This window comes from Euprymna scolopes, chromosome 35, assembly GCF_053919585.1.
Source record: "Euprymna scolopes isolate OS-2025 chromosome 35, ASM5391958v1, whole genome shotgun sequence".
In the NCBI taxonomy this organism is placed as follows: domain Eukaryota; kingdom Metazoa; phylum Mollusca; class Cephalopoda; order Sepiida; family Sepiolidae; genus Euprymna; species Euprymna scolopes.
This window is the reverse complement of record NC_136516.1, coordinates 76,199,197-76,220,078: the sequence shown is the minus strand read 5'-3', so window position 1 is coordinate 76,220,078 and position 20,882 is coordinate 76,199,197. Positions and strand designations below refer to the sequence as shown.

The window sequence follows — 20,882 nt, the reverse complement described above, 5'->3', positions numbered from 1 at the left end:
TGCTTTAATAATCATGGATGCAAATTTAATTTTTATGCGCAAAGTAATGGAGCCTTAATTCTAGTAACTGATGATAATGAAGGAGAGAATAATCATGTATGCAAATTTAATTTTTATGAGTCAAGAGGCGGTTTAATATTAACTGATAAAAAGAATTTCTGTAATTTTTAATAAAACAAAAAAAAATTACATTGTTCTTAATATTTTGTTTCTAAAATAGGAATTAATTCATGATACTGTATTTACAGATTCAAGATAGAGAGGCCAGGTTAGTTAATTTTTTAAAAGTAAAACTAATCTTGCATATATATTATATATATATATATATATATATATATATATATATATCACAGTTTTTATTCTGCTTAGTTACTTATCTTTCTACTACCGAAATCAAATTAACAATCCGATAGTTTTACCAGACTTTGCATATTTTATACATACACACACACACATATATATATATATATATATATATATATATATCTATATTTTTATAAAGTAATAGGGTTCGTGTGTTTCTGTCTGTGTGTACAGCTCTCCATCATCAACGAAATATAAAGGAGGTAAGAGGGTAGATCTCTCCCGGTAGAGAAACATTAGAACCCATTTTAGGATGTTTCTGTTATAGGAGACATAAGAATCTATGCCTAATTTCTTTATATACTAGTCTACAAACCACCCCCATATCGAATGACTTATGCTCATTTGCATATCACATTATATTAAATCTCTTTAACTAATTACCTCGACCTTATTACATATTGGAAATATTCTAATCATTTCAACTGTACTATTTACAAAATCTATTTAACATTTAATTATTTAATATATTTTCATTTAATTTTATATTCGATTTATTTCACTTTACATATATTGTCAAAACAATTCATTGGCGAGCAAAGCTTTATGTTTTGGGATTGTATTGAAAATGTAATGGAAATTTCAATTTCGTTCCGTTTTAATCTTTTATATTTTACTTGCCAATATAATTGAAAGAATACAATTCAACTATCGTAATTTTATATAAATAAACAAAAACAAATATTTTAAAATAAAACTTTATTAAAAAAGAAATAATTTTATTTTTAAATGAAAAAAATCAATTTAGTAAAATAATTGTATTAAACACCCCCAGCCTTGTCAGCAAACCTGTAAACCTATAAAAGTTAACATTTCGAATGTAAACAGTGATTTTTCGATTTTGTTAGCGCTTGCCGCAATTAAAGACAATTAAAACGGAACTAACTTTATTTCCATTCTATTTTTTAAACAACCCCCAAAACATAACGCTCTCTTCCAGTTATAGCCAATTTTTTTTTAATTAAATAAAACAGGTCAAAATAAACAGATAAGCGCATTTTCTTTTACATTTTTCTTACAACCAACGTTGTCATTTTAACCAACTGCAGGATACCGTTACTTTTGTGGGGTTGCTTTGAAAATGGCACGGAGATTATAATTTCGTTCCAATTTAATCTTTCTGGTCGAGCCTATTTCGAAAGCCTGTCTTATCATAGATTTGAACTACAAATAATTTATTACATTTTGATTATTACTATCTTAAGACTTAAAGCTTATATTTATTTCATTTTTCTATTTATATATTGAATTAGTTATTTCCAGTCTTATTTAAACTTAGTGCTTTCTTTAAACCGGATGAACCTTTTATAAAAATATGAGTTTAACGTAAAGAACACGAACAAGGTTTTATTCAACTGAATTTCTTCCAGTTTACTAACAAAATATATAAATTTAAAAGAGATATAAATAATAAAATAAAAAGGTTATGTAATTTAAAAGAAATACACGTACTCACAAAAGCAGAACTTTTTTTACACATTTTTTTCTTTAAAACCATAACAATGAGACTAACAATTACCTAGATCTTAGTAATTATTTGTTTTAATAGAACTGTTTTAATTGTACTGTTTACTTAGTTAACCTAAGTTGGTATTACATTTATTTTACATTTACTTATTTTTTTAATTATTACTTTTAGACTGTGACGTTTACACCCGGAAGTAATGAGTCACACGTAGGTCGCTTTTATTCATTCCTTTTGGTCAAGATCAAAGTGTAGTATCTGTTCTTCAGATGCTGCACTTCATTTTCTTGTTCTCTTTCGGTGGAGGAGAAATCCTTCACGACTGAGACAATTTTTATTTTTGTACCTTTTCTCCACGTTAAAAAACGACCCTGGTGTCTAACTCTGTCCCGTGGGGAGGCATAGTAAATAGGTACAATATAATTGTTTATAATTGTACTATTCAGAAATATTATTTATAGTTCGTCCATTTCAGTTAGTATACATTTCCTTTACGCTTAATTAATTTACAATCATTAATATCGTTAAACAATTCCGTTTAAAACCGAAATTATGCCACCCAAACGAAGTAGAAACGAAAGTGAGGAAGAAAGAATGGAAAGATTGGAAGCTAATAGACTAAGAGTTGCTGCAATTCGCTCCAATGAAAACAATTCAGATAGAGAAAGACGTCTAGAACTTAACAGGATACGTCAAAGAGAAAGGAGAGCAAGACTGTCAGATTTGGAAAGAGAAACCCAACGTGAAGCTGACAGAACTAGACATGCTGTAAGGCGGTTAAATTCATCACAAGATGAAATTCAAGAAAGGCAAAGATATGCACTGGAAAGAGAAGCAATATTACGATCGAATGAATTATATGAGGTAAGTAGACGTACACAAGGTCAGTTGAGAGTGGCTCAACGACATCAGAATGAATCGGAAACCCAACGAAGCTTTCGCCTATACCAAGGGCAACAACGAGAGGCTGCATGGAGAGAGAGTATGACTTTGCCCCAGCAATTGACAGAAAACGAGGCAGCTAGACAACGAATGACTGCTTTGAGACACCATGAAATAGAACACTGCAATAGAAAAGGATTGCTCTACAACAAAAATGACTCTCTCACTACAGCTGATATAGGAAAAATGGACAAAGTATGTCAACATTACTCAGCTGTAAAATTTAAAGGAGAAACCCCTGGTTGTTGTTGTTCTTCTGGCAAAGTTGTGCTTGATAGCTTTCCACCACTGCCTCAGTTGCTTCAAGATTTGCTCTCCGGCAATGGTCCCATCTCTAAAGATTTTCTGCAAAATCTACGCAGTTATAACAATTGTTTTGCAATGACATCATTTGGTCACAAAATTGTGGCAGTACATGGGTGGAATCCTTCTTTTAGAATTCGAGGCCAGGTTTGCCACCAGATTGGGAGTCTTTTACCACCTGAAGATGAAACAGCAAAGTTTATTCAAGTCTACTTCTTGGATAGTCTGGAAGAGGAACTACATAATCGGGGACGTGACAGTAGACTCAATAGAGACATTCTCCAAAGTCTGACTGAATTTTTACATGAGAACAACAGCTTCATTTGTCAGCTGAAAACAACAAAGGAGAGGATTGAAGAAGAACACTTGGTAGAACATAAAGTTGTCATAAGGGAAGACCGAAGGCCGCAAGAAGAGCATCCACGGCGATTCAATGCTCCAACAACAACGTATGAGATTGGAATATTAATGGAGAATGAACCAACAGCTAACCGGGATATTGTCTTGCGTTTTAGAAATGATACATTAAAATGGATCTCCGAACTACATCCCCTCTACGATACTTTAATGTACCCGTTAATGTACCCCTATGGTTCTCCATCTTACAACATCTACATGAAGGCATCCAATGGGCGAAAAGTTACCCAACAGCAATTTTATTCGTACCATTTAATGACTCGGCCTGGAAACTATTTTCTCTGGTACCGAAGGCTATTTCAACAATGGCTGGTGGATGTGTACTGCAAGATTGAAACAGAACGTTTACAGTTCCTGAGGCGTGAGCAACAGACCCTGAGAGCTGACAATTATAGCAACTTGAGAGATTCAATTCTTAGGGAGGATGGGAATCCAGAACAGTTTGGTCAACGAGTTGTTCTTCCGGCAACTTATACAGGAGGCCCTCGATACATGTCTGAGCGTCAAAGTGATGCCATGGCATATGTTCGGCGAATGGGCCGAGCCGACCTCTTCATCACGTTCACAACAAATCCAAAGTGGACAGAAATTACAGAAAATTGTCTTCAAGGGCAAGACCCTCAGGATCGTCCAGATATTGTTGCCAGGGTTTTCAGGCAGAAGCTAAAAAAGTTACTTGAATTTATTAAAAAGGGAGGATTTGGCAGGTTGAGGGCTTTCCTGTACAGTATTGAATATCAAAAAAGAGGACTGCCGCATGCACACATCCTCACCTGGCAGGCCCCAGAGGACAAACTTCTACCAGAAAAAATGGATCTCTGCATATCTGCAGAGATCCCTGACAAAGAGGAAGATCCTGATCTTCATGCTAAAGTGATGGCACATATGGTGCATGGACCTTGTGGACCATTTAATCCAAATTGTCCATGTACGATTGACAACAAATGTTCCAAAAAATACCCAAAAGAATTTCTTCAGTGTACCGAGCAAGGCCAAGACTCTTACCCCAAGTACAGGCGAAGAAAACCAGAAGATGGAAGCCAGACTGGTACAATAAGGATGAAGAGAAATGGTCGGTATGTTAATCAAGAAATAACAAACCAGTGGATTGTTCCGTACAACAAGGTCCTCCTTCAGCAGTTCAACGCTCACATTAACGTAGAAATTTGCAGCTCGATCCAAAGCATCAAATATGTCCTCAAATACGTGAATAAAGGATGTGATCAAGCAGTGTTTGAACTACAAAGAACTGATGGAGCAGCTAACCAACAAGGCCAAGTACAAAGTCACATTGTGGATGAGATCCAGCAGTTCCAGAATGCAAGGTATGTCGGCAGTTCAGAGGCGGCCTGGAGGATATTGGAACATCCCATCCATGAACATTTCCCCCCAATTGTACAACTTTCTGTTCATCTTGAAAATGGGCAGAATGTCATGTTCTCAGCTGATACTGCTCTGGAACGAGCCCAAGGTCCACCGCCTGCCACAACTTTGACACCATTTTTTCAACTCTGCCATGAGGATGACTTTGCAAGGGGTCTCAAATACGTAGAAGTCCCTGAGTTTTACACTTGGAACAAATCGACAAAGAAATGGATGAGAAGAATGCGTGGGGTACAAGTTGAAGGTGCTGAAAATGATGATGTATGGAAGGCACCATGCATTGGGAGAATCTACACGATTAGTCCAAAAGCAGGGGAGTGTTATTTCTTACGCCTGTTGCTCAATGAGGTTGCTGGTCCAACTTCATTTCAAAATTTGCGAGCATACAATGGTCAGGTGTTTGAAACATACAGAGCAGCGTGCCTTGCTCGAGGCCTTCTAGAAAATGACCATCACTTGCATCAAGCAGTAGGAGAGGCAAGTGCCACTCAATCACCTTCAAATTTGCGAAGCCTATTTGTGATAATTTTAACAGCCTGTGAGCCAAGAAATCCTCTTGAGATCTGGATGGCTTTTCGTGATGTAATATCTGAAGACATTCTTCACAGATACAGGCAAGAAGTTAACAATCCAGAAGCAGATTTTAATGAGGACATCTACAATAAAACTCTTTGTCTAATTGAAGAAAAAGTTCTCCTTATGTGCGGTCAACCATTGGCAAGCTATGGATTACCTGCACCAACGCAAGGGAGAGATGAAAGACTCGCGAGAGAGTATCAACGTGAAGTTACTTATAATCTTGAAGAACTTTCCCTACAAGCAAAAAATATGCAAGAAAAACTGACCGATTCTCAAAGAGAAGTTTACAATTCATTCATGGCAATGTTGGAAGCACAAGGTGAAATGAACAAAAACATGATGTTTCTTGATGCTCCAGGTGGTACGGGCAAGACTTTTGTAATCAATTTGATCCTTGCAAAGATTAGATCCATGAGAAAGATTGCGCTTGCAACAGCATCCAGTGGCATTGCTGCTACTCTACTACAAGGTGGCCGCACTCTTCACAGCACTTTTAAAGTACCCTTGGATACTCATCGAATGGATCAGCCAGTTTGCAAAATTACTGGTAACTCAGCCTTGGCAAATGTAATTAGAGACACCTCTGCAATCATTGTAGACGAAGCTCCAATGACGCACAAGAGTGCTTATGAAGCAATTGACCGAACACTGCAAGACATCACAGGAAACAAGAATCCCATGGGTGGCATTCCAACCTTATTTTGTGGTGATTTCCGTCAAATCCTCCCAGTGGTTAAAAATCGCACAAGGGCTAACATTGTCAATGCAAGTTTGAAACAATCCTATCTCTGGAGGCACGTTATAGTGAAGAGACTGACTACTAATATGAGAGCCTATATCTCTGATAACACAGCTACAGCAGACTTCTCAAAATTGCTTCTCCAAATCGGTAATGGTCAGTTTCCTATCACTTCTTCACCTGACACAATTAAGATTCCAACTGCGCTTGGTAAATGTGTCGGTAATCAGAAGCAACTGAAAGACAAAGTGTACCCAGACCTGCAAAACAATGGAAAATCACCGGATTGGCTTGCTGAGAGGGCTATTATTTCGCCATTAAACAGCAATGTGAATCATTTGAACAATTCAATAATGAATGAATTTCCAGGAGACACAAAGCAATACAAGTCAGTTGATTCGGCTACTAATGAATATGAAGCTGTTCACTACCCTGTGGAGTTTTTAAACTCTTTGGAGATATCTGGAATGCCTCCACACATTTTAAATCTCAAAATTGGATCGCCAATCATGATTCTTCGATCCTTGGAACCGCCAAAAACAACAAATGGAACCAGATGTGTTATCACCAGATTGCACACCAATGTACTTGAGGCCACCATTTCCTGTGGTCCCTACAAAGGCGAAACCGTTCTACTGCCAAGGATCCCCTTAGTTCCATCGGACTCAGAACTTCCATTTAAATTCCGGAGACTCCAATTTCCTGTGAAGGTGTGTATTGCAATGAGCATAAACAAAAGTCAAGGTCAGACATTTAACACCATTGGCGTAGACTTGACATCAGACTGCTTCAGTCACGGTATGTTCTACGTCTCCATCAGCCGGACAGGAAGTTCAGAAAAACTCTACATTCTGGCTCCAAATCAAAGCAGCAGAAATGTAGTTTACCCTGAGGCTCTTCAGTGAAAAGTTCGAGAAATGGATATGAGGAAAAACTGACATGATCTGATTGTGGTAAGTTTTTAGTATTGAATGTGCAAGATAAAATTTAAGCAAGAGTTGAAAATTACTTCAATGAAAAATTTACTATGTAACATCAAGTAACCTTCCTTTTTGATGAAAATGTTTTGTGAAGTTCCTGATTGAATTTCAGTCACTACAAGAGGTAGTTAAAATGTTAATCACCTTATGCAATCGTTGCTCTTACAACATCAACTTACTGGAAAGGTGCCCACAGATTTTGGTACCCGAGTGCGCAACAAAGCTCCGTGCGAAGCACGGGTATCTTTGCTAGTATATATATATGTGTGTTGTTTATTTGTTTTTGTTTGCAATACTTTTTGAATTAATTCAATTATTTATATGCAAGTGTATTTTTCCTAAATGCGAGTTGGGAATAATTTTCCCTTTGACCAATTTGGTACCCTCAAATGGAGAGCGGCATATATTTTAAAAACAATGTATAGTAAAGCTTTACTTGTATATTTATTCTTTATGGAAGGTTTAATTTTCCTTTGCATACATATTTAACTAGCATATTTGTTGTTTTGAGAGAGTTTTATTAATTATTTTTTGGTAAATTTTACCTCAATTAGTTTTTATAGCTGCTTTGATTGCAGCTAACAAATTATGCATAGTCTTGAAGGCCAGAACATCACTAAGACACTAGCCAAAGAAGAACAAGGTATAAGTTTGAACTATGAATGCTTGAGGAGTGATAAATTAATAAGCAATGGTTAATAAGTAACATTATTATTTTTTTTTTTTACCTTCGGAAAGGAGAAATCCATCTGCCCAATTCCATACCACATAAGGGAGAGTTAGGATCACAACAGACATAGAGTGAAACAGTTCGATCCCAGTGAGGACAGGTGGTATCTTTTGTTCCAGGGCAGGAAAGGTCTGCGTGAAGTTCAAACTTGGAAAAATTGCGTAATTCTAAACAGAAAAAAAAAAAAAAAGTTTGAATGTAGAAGGATAGAGAGCAACAATATGGCTACAGGGAGTATACAGAACAAACGTGCTGGAAGAAGTTTAGTCTCGCTTTAAAATCATATTTTATTCATTTATGCCTTGTGATTGTGTCCCTTCCCTCACATGTCAGTAAATTTGACCAATTAACATTTTAAATAACTTTAAGTCATCTTTGTTGTGGTGTAAAATAAAAAATGAGTGAAAAAAGGATGGTAGTATATATTTATTTTATTTTTTGGAATCCTTTGAGATGAGGCTTCATAACTTGTTTATTGATTTTTTTTTTTTTTTGTGTGTGGACTGTTATCTTCATCTTCATAGTTGTTGTTTCCTCACGTTTCGACTAACTATTCCTCTGGCCTTCTTTAGATGGTTAAGCACAGCAGCATAGTAATGCTGAGTCTTGTAACTGTATCCCCCAATAATTACTGCCTTCCATAGTTGTTGTCTCACCACATTTTGGCTAACTAATCCTCTGGCCTGCTTTGGGTAGGATTGAAACAGCTATCTTCAGTCAATGCTCATCCGGAACCATAGAGACTCAATGCTTATCCACTGCACCACGTTGAGTCCAACTAAAATTTGGGAAAAACTTATTAATTTCTAATGTCTATTGTTTAAATTTTACAAAAATCAGAAGTATCTGGATTTTCACAAGGGCTCCTATTCCTTTTTACTACCTTTGAATAAAATTAAATTAAACAAAATATAGCCAACATTTGGGCCCCTCACACCTGTGTTCTAAAATTTATAATGATCAGCACGGATTCTGTACATGCAAATATATAAACATATATACATATCTAACTTTATATAAATTAGAGACTAATGTCTACACACAGTGGTCAAGAAAGAAAATGGATGCCGAGTTTGAGTTTTATCTAAAAACTGAAACTGAAAGAAATCCTTACTCCACATATAAATTATAAAAGATAAGGAAAGTTTGCTTCGCTAAAAAAGAAAAAAAATTTTTTTTTTCACATTGTGTAGAAAAAATGTGTAAGGAAAGTCCTTTAAAAAAAAAAATTACTGCGCTCGCTGTAGATGTATAAGGAAAAATTCAAGATGGCGCCCGACTCTCTCTTTAACACGGTAAGTTCAGGAAAAGATGTTATAAATGTTGCAGCAATTCAATAACCAGTATACACCGGTTCTGCACGGTTAGCAAGGTGCCTAGACGGACGCGAACAGTTACTCAGACTGGACCCAACAACTAAGATATCCTCACACGGCACGAGAAGCAACAGCAACACGATTCCCCAACCAACTCAATCGTCGCTCTCCACACGTCTTTTTCATCACCCACTTTTATGGTCGTTGTAGGCCGGCTAAATTTGCATATTGCGAGAATTCGTGTGACTTTGCGAGATATCATCCTTTACAAAAGACGGCGGCCGCCATCTTGATCTTTCTTTATCTATTTTCGGTCGGTGACGCTGAGCCGGTCTCGAGGTAAGTCTTTCCTTTTCGTCCGTCTCTCTTACGCACCCACACAAACACGCAGGCGCTTATCTCCTGGATGCACATTACACTCCCCTCTGATCTGATGATCACATAGAGAGCACTGGGGGGGGGGCCCTTTTAGTGCGTGTGCTTCTGCGAAGAGGTACATTCACTGTTTCAGATTCAGGCTCTGGATCTGGTTCCGCCTCATCAGATGAAGTATCGCTATCAGTCTCTGGAGGGGGCTCACTGAATCTGTGCATCGGCAGCTCATCGCTAGACGCTTCACTGCTTTCTTCTGTAGTTGTGTGACGCACCTCGGTAGCTGGGCGAAGATCTCGCACATGTCGTGGGGTTCCATCGACCAAAACAGACTGCTGGCTAATCACTCCAGATATTTGTCCTCGCTTAAACTTGTCGGTGCACCGATTTCCTGGGGGCCGCACCCACACTGGATCTCCCACTTCATATCTGTTATATGTTCCCTTGTCGGCTGGCTGCGTATTGTTGATTCCCTTCACTCCGACTCGGTACGTGTAAATAGCATTCGCAGGTGCGGTTGAAGGGGACATCCCGTCCTTTGGCGTAATGTTGTACCAATATGTGGCTTCCGTAATAGTACATCGCTTCCTGGCAGCAATTCTCTTGATGCTGCGATGGCTTCTTTCAGCAATGCCATTTCCTGATGGCATATGCGCACATCGCAACCGTAGTCGGACGCCCCACTCATCTAACAACTGCCGGACTTGCTGGCTACAAAACGCTGCATCATTGTCAGTCAGGAGCTCTTCCGGCGCACCTCGCTCAAAAAAAATGGATGATAGGTGGCAAACAACATTTGCTGAATCCTGTCTGGTCATCTGCCGCCACACCGCAAATCTCGTAGGCCCGCAATCAATGAGAGTTAGAAAGGGCTTGCCACTGTAATGGGTAATATCCATGGCCAGCCGCTGCCACACACTCTCAACTTCCAATCGACCCTTCTGCCATTGCTCTGGTGCAGGATCAATAGACTGGCAAGCCTCACAATTTCTGATGATCTGTCTGACATCCATCTTGGTCACTGCTGGGTATACGAGCCTCACAAAATACAGGGTCCTCTTGATACCCGGATGTCCGCTCTGTGCATGAATTTTTTGTATTTGACATGGGTCGATTGCAACTGCACAAGATCGAGCAGTAATCTCCATTTCCATCTTCGCGGCTTCATACCATTTGTGAGGTACTCGGGTTAGTTGGTCAGCACGATTACGATGTGATGGCACCAGAGTGATGCTCAGTGATAGCCCATACTCAGATACCAGGTTTTTTAGCATGTCTAGCCTTCTCCGTATTAACATTTCGCTTGCTGCCTTGGTACAGATTCGTGTCCGTCCTGAAAGTGTGTCAGACACCCAGTGGTAGACACAGAGAGAATCTGTGTACAAGGTCAACTTCTTAGACTGCCACTGCAGGGCCAGATTTACCCCCTTTACAACAGCGTCCAGCTCTGCCAGGTTGATATGCTGAGAATCTGTTACAGGCCGCAGCCAACATGCATCCTCGAACACGTTTCCTCCTTGCTCCAGCGATACTCCCAACGCCAAAGAACTGGCATCAACCCACACACCTACGTTGTCTCCGTTAACACACCACTGCCCACAGGCAGGGTCCTTCTTGTTCACTCTCTCCAGTGTCTCTTTAATCATCAGAGTTAGTAGGACATCATCGAATATGTCATCCCAACCCGTGGTTGTTAAATTTGCTCTGCGTTTAATTACACCAACAGCTGCGTGGAGCCAGCCACAGACCTGTAAGTAACCAACAAGTTTTACACACCAAGAAAAAACGGTCCGCCTTGTAACAATGTTGGGGATGCTTGGAATTTCACTGCCACGCCTCCATTGTAGGGTGCCATCTTCTTCATAAACATCCAATCCCAATACACGTGCTCCTTCCCTTAAACGTTCGGGATTCTTGCATTCCAGACCAAACTGAGCCAACTTTTCTTTGACACACGACGCAGACTGTACATCTTCATTGACGTATACGTCATCAATGTAAGCTGACGTTGAGTCCCTCATGGGCTTTTCTTGGGACAATACTGTGTTGACAATAGTCTTCATGATCTGTGGTGCCACATTTAGGCCAAAGCCGAGGCGTGTAAGTCAGTACCTCTGCCCCTGGAACCAAACTGTCTGGAACGGCCACAACGTCTCATCAACTCGCACCTGTAAATAGGCTTTTCGCAAATCCAATATCGAGACATTAGTGCCTTTCTGACGTCATTCCCTCAACTTGCTGGCGCATACGTCAGCATAGGCTTCAATATGCTTGTTAAGCTCCCTATAGTCCAGCACGGGCCGTACTTTCGACTTGTTATGCTGGACTACTGCCATCAAGGGTATTAGACCCTTGGGAGGCCCAAGCTTGTCCTCAGGGTAGGGGATTAACCAGCCATCTTGGATCCACGCCTTTAGTTCCCTTTCGTATTCTGCTCGAGCCTCACTGGGTATAGGGGACTCTGCAACCCCATTCTTGAGTTTAGTCGGTGCCATTCCCTCGGTCCACTTCCAAGATGCAATCCAGGCCCTCTTGCGAGAGTCGTAGTCTACTGTAAAATCCGGCCGATCGATGTGGAGCGCTGCACACACTGGGGCCTCCAAGAATCGCACCTTTCCATCCCGATGAATTGCGACTCCCCCCAGCGCCTTGATGGCATCGTATCCGAGCAACAGGTCAAACCCCAGGAGATTTCCTTGGGTCACAAGCACATTGATCTTAGTGGCTGCACCGGTGTCTGTGTAGATCTCGACAGTTCCAGCTCCACAGCATGTCTGGGTCTCGCCTCCTATCGTGGTGACTTTGATCTTTCTCTTAGTCCAACTTGGACACAGCCTGGCGCTCACTATAGTATGCGAACAGCCTGAGTCGAGAAGTGCTGAGCAGAGTATCCTGTTTATGTAGACGGTCATCACTGGTTGCGCCTTGTTCAAATTTTGCTCGGGGAGCAGGGCGGCGCTGACGTCCTCTCCCCTGAAACGCTGGTTGAGGCTCTCAGTAGCTGGTTCACCCGAGTTGGAAGGCCCGCCACAAACGCGTATGCGAGCGTCCGCTCCGACACCCCTCCACCGAACAGGACTGCGAGTTTCTTTAACTCCGCGAAGAAAATGTCCACGCTTTCCTCCGGTAGAAGTTTTCGGGAAGCAAATTTTTCATAGGCCGTACAAGGATCCATGGCGAATGCCTTGTACAGCGCAGCTTTAATTGCGGTGACATCTCCCTTTTCGGCAGCACTGAGTTGCTGATATACACTCAAGGCACCCCCAGCCAATCTCAGGGGAATCACAGTGTGTATCCTTTTCACCTCACAAAGGTCGCACGTCAGCTCGACCCTTTCAACCCAGTCGACAATGGACGTGGACCCGTCAAACTCGGGTATGAGCTTTAAGTTGAATTTCGACTCGGTCATAGTCCTAGAGGCCAAATTGCCGAGATAGCTTGTAGAAAAAATGTGTAAGGAATGTCCTTTAAAAAAAAAATTACTGCGCTCGCTGTAGATGTATAAGGAAAAATTCAAGATGGCGCCCGACTCTCTCTTTAACACGGTAAGTTCAGGAAAAGATGTTATAAATGTTGCAGCAATTCAATAACCAGTATACACCGGTTCTGTACGGTTAGCAAGGTGCCTAGACGGATGCGAACAGTTACTCAGACCGGACCCAACAACTGTAAGATATCCTCACACGGCACGAGAAGCAACAGCAACACGATTCCCCAACCAACTCAATCGTCACTCTCCACACGTCTTTTTCATCACCCGCTTTTATGGTCGTTGTAGGCCGGCTAAATTTGCATATTGCGAGAATTCGTGTGACTTTGCGAGATATCATCCTTTACAAAAGACAGCGGCCGCCATCCTGATCTTTCTTTATCTATTTTCGGTCGGTGACGCTGAGCCGGTCTCGAGGTAAGTCTTTCCTTTTCGTCCGTCTCTCTTACGCACCCACACACCACGCAAACACGCGGGCGCTTATCTCCTGGATGCACATTGCACAACGAAAATCTATCTTTTGAACATTTCCCTCCCTAGCCATCAATTGACTGCAAATAACAATTTAATGTGCATGGTAAATTATAGATTTCATACATCCAAGAATTGGCGATTAACCGACGTTTGGCAATCTGTTGAATTGAAGTTGTCAGCTGGTTTCATGACAAGTTGAAATATTGCTATTTCTTCAGTCTGCATGAAATCATTGTTATAAACATTTTTTACAAGACGTTAAACACATTCTAAGTGGCTATTTTCATTCTAGGTCGCTGTGTCTATACATTAACATTCTATATATATATATATATATATATAACGCTATATGATTGTCTACATATTTTAAAAGTATCTCCTCTGAAGCTAAAAGTTGCAGAATGACGCAAGGGGCCTCAAATGATTGGATTTTTTACAGACCATTCTTTTATGGGTCTTTAGCCAGTTAAAATTGTTTTTAAAGGGTCAAAAATGAGTAAAAAATTTTTAAATTATTATGCATTTTGTACATTCATCTTAGTTTATTTTTAATCAGTTTATGTGTGTATCACGTTGGTACAGTGGTAATGTTACAGTTTTAGTTTCGATTCTAGCTAATGGCACCTAAATAATTTTTTTTTTTTTTACTTTTGAAATCACGACTATAATAATAATATGAAATCTGGACAAAGTAAAATATATTTAAGCATATTTTACAGCCAGGCAAAGCCCCCCCCCCCACTAGTATATATATATATATATATATATATATATATATATATATACACACACACACACACACACAAAACTCACCTTCAAGAGGAGGAAGAGTCACATTGACTAAAACACCACGTTTTCCTTTCATGATAGCATTTTCAAAAAGAGGAACCACTTTGGCTTCTTGTTCAAGCTTTTGTTCCAATCGTTCTTTAAATGCCATCCTGAAAAGAAAGTCAAATATAAATGAAAAGGATGTAGCAGTTTGTTTAAAGCATTGTGCATAGTGTGTACAAAGATATATTTGATCATGATGGGACGATTCCAATATACCCCCCTCCTTGATTCCAATACAATTTCTAAGTCTTCATATTATTATTATTCGAACTTGGGAAACTTTCTATGCAGGTTCCCAACAGAATTTGACAGAAAGATTCCTAGAGTTTGACATCTGAAGGTCAGAGGTTACAGCGACTGAAACATTGTGAAAATAACGAATAAGATGAGAATAGTAGTCCGAGGAATAATGCAAATAATCAATCCTTATCTCAAAAATTCAGATACATAATTACCAATTCTGCTCTATATCCCGATTCCGAAACAATGACCGATTCTGATTTGTTTTAAATCTTTAAATATTTAGCTATAGAGTTGAAGATACTGTTTTGATAGAAAATCATACAAGGCAAAGGTGGATAAAAACAAGTAAAATGGTAAACCATAGTCAAGGACAACCCAATATAGGGGAGGGTGCTATTTCTTTCCCAGGATTACCCACTTAACCATGATTCTTAACTTATAATATATTGTTGAGTATTCAGTACCATTTATTAAGTCTTTGGTAGGACTCAACTGAAAAATGAACCTTAATCTTGCTCGTTCCTGCCTTACTTAGTCCATATTTTATGCTTTAAAAAAGGCCAAAAACAATTTTAGAAGATCATATTGCTTTTAAAAAAAAGGCCAAATTCACGAAATTTGGCTTTAAAAAAAGTCAATCTGGACAAGAATATGAGTGACATCTTTCATATAGCCTCATTTTCGAATATCATTAGCAAGTGTACCCAGTGTTGCCCGGGTGTTTGGAGGTGTAAAAGAAAAAAAAAAGAGTTAGTAGTCAGGCAGGCTCAAACCTGTGACACGATGACACGAAGGCAGAAAAGAAAGTGAAAGAAAACGTGACATCTTACCGCTACGCTACAAAGCCATAAGTGAAAAGCATTCAAATTTAGCGATGTCAATCAAAAAGTTGACTTGCTAAGTGAATACACAGGTGCAGAAATGAAGGTTGGCTGAAGTTTCCGCTGTTTTATTTGTTTCCCCACGATGTTGGGGAAACCAAGCTCCCCCAAAAAAGGAGGAGCTTTCAAATGAATAGTAAATTGTTAATATGAAGGGTATTCCCCACATTGATCAAAGCTGATTGCCTTCAAGACGTGGCAGCCACAAAAGCCAGATACCTGCTTTGATTAGATTCAGTTTCACTTTATTTATACGAAAAAGACAAACAAATACTGGAAACCAGGTTTGTTTGTTTTTTTAAATCTCGCTCAAAATAAATGTAGAGACGATGACCGTTCACAAATCATAGATATTACAATCTAGGGAGTATATAAAAAGTTCTAAAATACAGGGTAGTCAAAAAGTCAGGTAACATGTTAAAGGTAGAAAAAACAATATGATCCATTATAATCTCTATTCGTTTAATATTATTTGTTTAAATATTTGAGTGTAATATATAAACTACCCCTCCTGATTTCTGGCTTTGGGGCTATGTAAAGGATAGCGTTTATGGCAAGAAGCCTGATACAATAGCGTCTTTAAAGTTATTTATTGAAGAGGAGATTGTGCGGATATCAGCTGACATGATTACACGTGTTACACAATCAGTGGTTAATCGCTTCCAGCGATTGATAGAGAGAAATGGACGACAATTAACAAAATAAACATATTTCATGTTTGTTTCATTTTATATTTCAATGTATGGTACTTAAATATACGTGTATTGCTAATATCGTTTTTCTTTAAAATGTTACCTGACTTTTTGACCACCCTGTAGATAATTTGACGGACAAACAGCATAACTGAATTTTAAAACAATACAGGAAGACAGAAAATTGTGAACGTGTGAGAGAGCAGTGGATCAAAACCTTTGCAATACTTCCCAACATTTTTCATGATTTATCGACTACATGACAGATTTGAACAAACAAGGAGTACCCACAGGGAGTACATCACTGTATACCTACTTTTACACCCTCCCTATATATTATATATAACGATTTTATAACATTATCGATATAGGTTAAATGTTTGTCATCTTCATTCCTTTCATGCCCAAATAATGTTTCTAAAACTTGTCAAAATTATACTGTTGATCCCAAACTGTGACAAAACGTACGTAGTTGGTAAGTTTGCCAGAAGAAGAAATAAAGGTTGAAAAGATGAAGAAAAGATTTGAGGGTTGTGTAAGTAAATACCTTGCCCCAAGGTATCTGGAGAATTTAGTTGGTAGTCGAGACGACATAGCCTTTACTTACCATTGTGCCTGCCACACAAGAAAACTTGCAGAGGGATAAAGAAACCATCCAACTTCATTTAATCTTCCACGTGGGTCAATGGCCATGTGAAAGCTATCAGATGGAGTGTTCTGGAACTGGACACTCCGACTTCTGGACAAAAGAGAAAATAAAAAAAGGTATTTACGATCAAACTTCTACTTCACGAGGTGAATAAAGTATCAAACAAAAAAAATATACAAATATATCAATAAGAAAGTATTTGCACTTAGAAATCATTAATCAATAATGATGTGTTTGTTCTTATCAAAATAAATCATGTGTTTATTTTAAAGAATAAACACGCTTTCAACTTATAAAAAAGTCTTCCTCAGGTTCTGACATTTTTTTTTTTTTTTGTAAATCATCTTTTCCGTTGAAGATATAAAAATATGATGTTGTCTGCCATTATTCTTCAATTTGTAATAAAGCTTTATCAAAGACGAAACATCTGTGTCCGAGGGGTTTTGTTTCTACATACAAGCAAGAAGCTGGGTTTGACAACAACAAGGTGTCTAAGGGTTATACATGTATAGGTAGGTGATATACTACATAATCACACCAGTTCCCATTAGACCACCAAAGTTAAGCATCATTGAGCCTATTCAGTACTTAAATGGGTGACCATTTGGGAACACCAGGTGCTGTATGTGCTCTCCATTTATTTTGGCATTGTTTCCAGTTGTCCTTGACTTCTCCTTGCCACTGAAATCGGCAGTGCTGACTTGGGTGAAGGATGGCTGGAAATTGCGCACGCAACTTTTGCTTCACAATTACACATGCAGACACTCTTACAGGAGGTAGCCATTATCTCTAGAGAGAAAAGAGGCCATTTTAGATAGGTGAAAATGTTAACACAAGAATCTCAATACATCTGTACAGGTGTAGAAGTTTACAAAATTGGTTTACCTAAAAAGGGATGGTGAGAATGGAACCATACTGGCTGGAATGGGAATTGGTGCGTCACATTCTTCATTTTCACAGTTCATGTCTTTTAACTGATGCCCGGGGCTTACATAAATAATGACGCCAATTGCAGATGATGCGGCCATGTAGACAATCTTGAGAAATAAATTATTCAAAAAAGAAAATGGTCAAACTTTGGTAACAATAAATTGATTTGTTTTTAACATTCAAATGGAAAAATGTCTGCTTCATGATATTAATAGATAATTTCAAGAGATTTTCAGTATTTCGGGGAGGGGGTCATCAATTATATTTAAAGGATCTTGTGACAAAAAACTGGGCTTTTCTTATTCAAAAATAAAAATGCCTATCAAAAAAAATAAAAATAAATAAATAATAATGTGAATATTAAAATGTAAAATAATTATTCTTGTTTAAAAGAAAAGGACATTTACATTTATTAGATTCATAATAATTTAAATATAAATCGATTAATTAAAGAGAATTAACTCATTTTAAAATGAGAATTCAGAATGATAGGGTCATGATCTCTGCATTTGTTTATTAAAAATCTTTGTAAATAAAAAAAAAAAAAAAGCAACACTCTACATTAAAAATTAAATGCATAATATATACCCCCACCTTTCTTAAAATAAATCTTTCCCCAGAAAAGAAAAAAAAACAAAACTTTTTATGATATGACCCCAGGCAGATTGAACCAGTTTCCTCTGAAGGAGGAAGTGTCAAAGGAATATTAAATTCACAGACAGTTCCTCATGTGCATACAGTCACCTGTATATATATGTTTACAGATGATATGTACGTCAAAAGTCAACTGGTGTAGACTTGAAAGCATCCTTTTTTGTTTTGCTTATTCTTATTTTGTGGAGTCCTTGAAACCTAATTGATCCTTTTTTGTTTAACACTGGAATGGAAAAATGTCTGCTTAATAATATTGATATGTGTCATCCAATTTGAACTTACAAACTCTTTAACTTCTTATCATTTGAGGAAATTAGTTTTTTTGTTTTGTTTATCGATATTTTCATCAATATTATAACAGCATTACTTAAATACTAGTGTTGGGACGATTAATCAGAATCGGGAACTGGAAAAAAAAAAATCGAAGCTTTTTGGAGTATCAGAATCGGGAAAACTTGAGCCTATTTTCCGATGCCAAAACCGATTCCTTTAATTATCTATTTTATTTGATTTTGGTTTTATAAAACATCTTCCATTGCTTGTAGTAATAACAAATATTTATTGATTTAAACTTACAGTAAGAGTAAAATCTCTAGATCATCCCCCTCACAAGTGTGTTTTTATTTTTGCAAAAATACATGCGCATTTAAGAAGTGTTTTTACAGTAATCGGGACAAAATAACAATTTTATAATAAAATATTTAGAGATTTATAAAGATCGAAATCAGAATTGGTAATTGTATCAGAATCGGGAATTTAGTACAGAATCAGTAATTGTATCGGAATCGCCCCATACTAAATACTAAATATTAAATACTCAAAGCAAAGTATGAAGCTATAATTTTTTTTAGTTGATTCATTCATAGTATTATTTCTGATTTTGGTGGTTATTTTCAATGTTTTGACTAATGTAACCTAATTGATAATTTTGCATGCTGTATTCATGTTTTTTTTTATAATTGAAGAACATTAAAACAGACTGTTGAATATTCAGGACTCAAATTTGGTGGACAAGTCAAGTATAAACTGAAGTTTATATGTACCAAATATGGTTGAGTTGCAGAGAGGATTGTGAATTTGAATAATGATTCTATGGTGGAAGAGGGAGTACTACACAAGCATCATTTAGATTCTTTGGACTACTGTTCTCATCAGGAGTGCTGCTTGCACAACGTTTCAGTCAATGTAACCTTCGACTGTCAGGTGTATCTGGTCAAATACGAGAATCTTTTTGTCGAACTCTGGCATCTGTACAGAATTTAGAATGGAACCCTTTTATTTAATCCATGAGACAAAGTAGCATGCTCAACCATGACTGGGTAGAAGTTGTAATTCATAGAAGGATTCCCAGAGTTTGACAGAAAGATTTCAGAGTTTGACAGAAGGATTCCCGAAATCGAAAGAAGGATTCTCGAATTTAACAAGATACACCTGAAAAAGGTAGGTTACATCAACCAAAAAGTTGTGAAAATAACACTTAGCATGAAAGCAGTAGTCTGAAGAATCTAAATATGAATAATCAATCCTCATCTCAAAAAATTCAGAAAATTAATATACAGTTCATTATTTTATTTTTACGATTATTTATTTAACCTTGTTATGTATTCAAGTATTCCATTTCCTCAAGTCATAAAGAGGGGGGGGGGGCAGCTTAAGGCATCTATTCTCTGAAATTTAGTAAAAAAGAAAGAAAGAAAGAAAGTATGAGAGAGAGTATTCGAGTCCCACTTCATGCTGATAAAGCCACGAGACTTATGCCCTCCCCTCCCCAGTATTTATTGATTACCCCTATTTCAAAGAGGTTATGTTTTCAATCAAGTTTGTTCATGTACCGCCTGGTGTCCACATAGTTATAAAGAGCAAAAAATAGTGATGGTGAAAAATACAAGTTTCAAAACAATTGGCATTCGAAAACGAAATTCTCAAAATGTTAAAATGGAATTTAATTCCAAACAAAAAAATATATATTGGACAAATTCCAACAGAAAAAACAAAGTTAGAAAGAAACCAAAAAATGACAAAACACATTAGAATAATTAAAATTAAGAATTTTTGTTTGAGCAGCAGTTTCTAAGTTATGAGAACAATACTGCATCAGAAGTCATGTACGTTTTTTCTTTACTAGGTGGTGGTGGTGTGGGGGATGGGGGTGTCGTCGTTTATCAAGACCTAAAAATCACTCAAGGATAAGGGTTAATTAGAGGCAGGTGAAACAACACCCTAATGATGGAACTTTTATAAGAGTTTGTTTATTTAAAAGGCCAACTCCACAGGAACTTGTTTACATTAGACTTGAAAACAGTCATGCTATAGTCAACTGGGAAACAGGCCTACAGTATTGTATTCCACAGACAAAGTTCTTGGAAAGAAACTTTGCTCACAGAATTTACATTTAGTTTTAGGTACAGATAGATAAGGGAAATTGTTGGCAGTTGGTGTAGCTAGA

At 37.8% G+C, this 20,882-nt stretch overlaps 1 protein-coding gene across 1 annotated transcript in view; it reads right to left on the bottom strand.

The window, feature by feature from the left end:
* Positions 1–20,882, bottom strand: part of LOC145259953 (uncharacterized) — a 56,045-nt gene that overhangs the window by 13,277 nt on the left and 21,886 nt on the right. Inside the window, exons 4-7 of the mRNA XM_080117932.1 lie at positions 17,738–17,889; positions 16,811–16,942; positions 14,367–14,494; positions 7,900–8,068 (exon numbers count right to left, since the gene is read on the bottom strand). Coding sequence (XP_079974058.1) covers positions 7,900–8,068; positions 14,367–14,494; positions 16,811–16,942; positions 17,738–17,889 — 581 coding nt within the window. The remainder of the gene's footprint in view (positions 1–7,899; positions 8,069–14,366; positions 14,495–16,810; positions 16,943–17,737; positions 17,890–20,882) is intronic.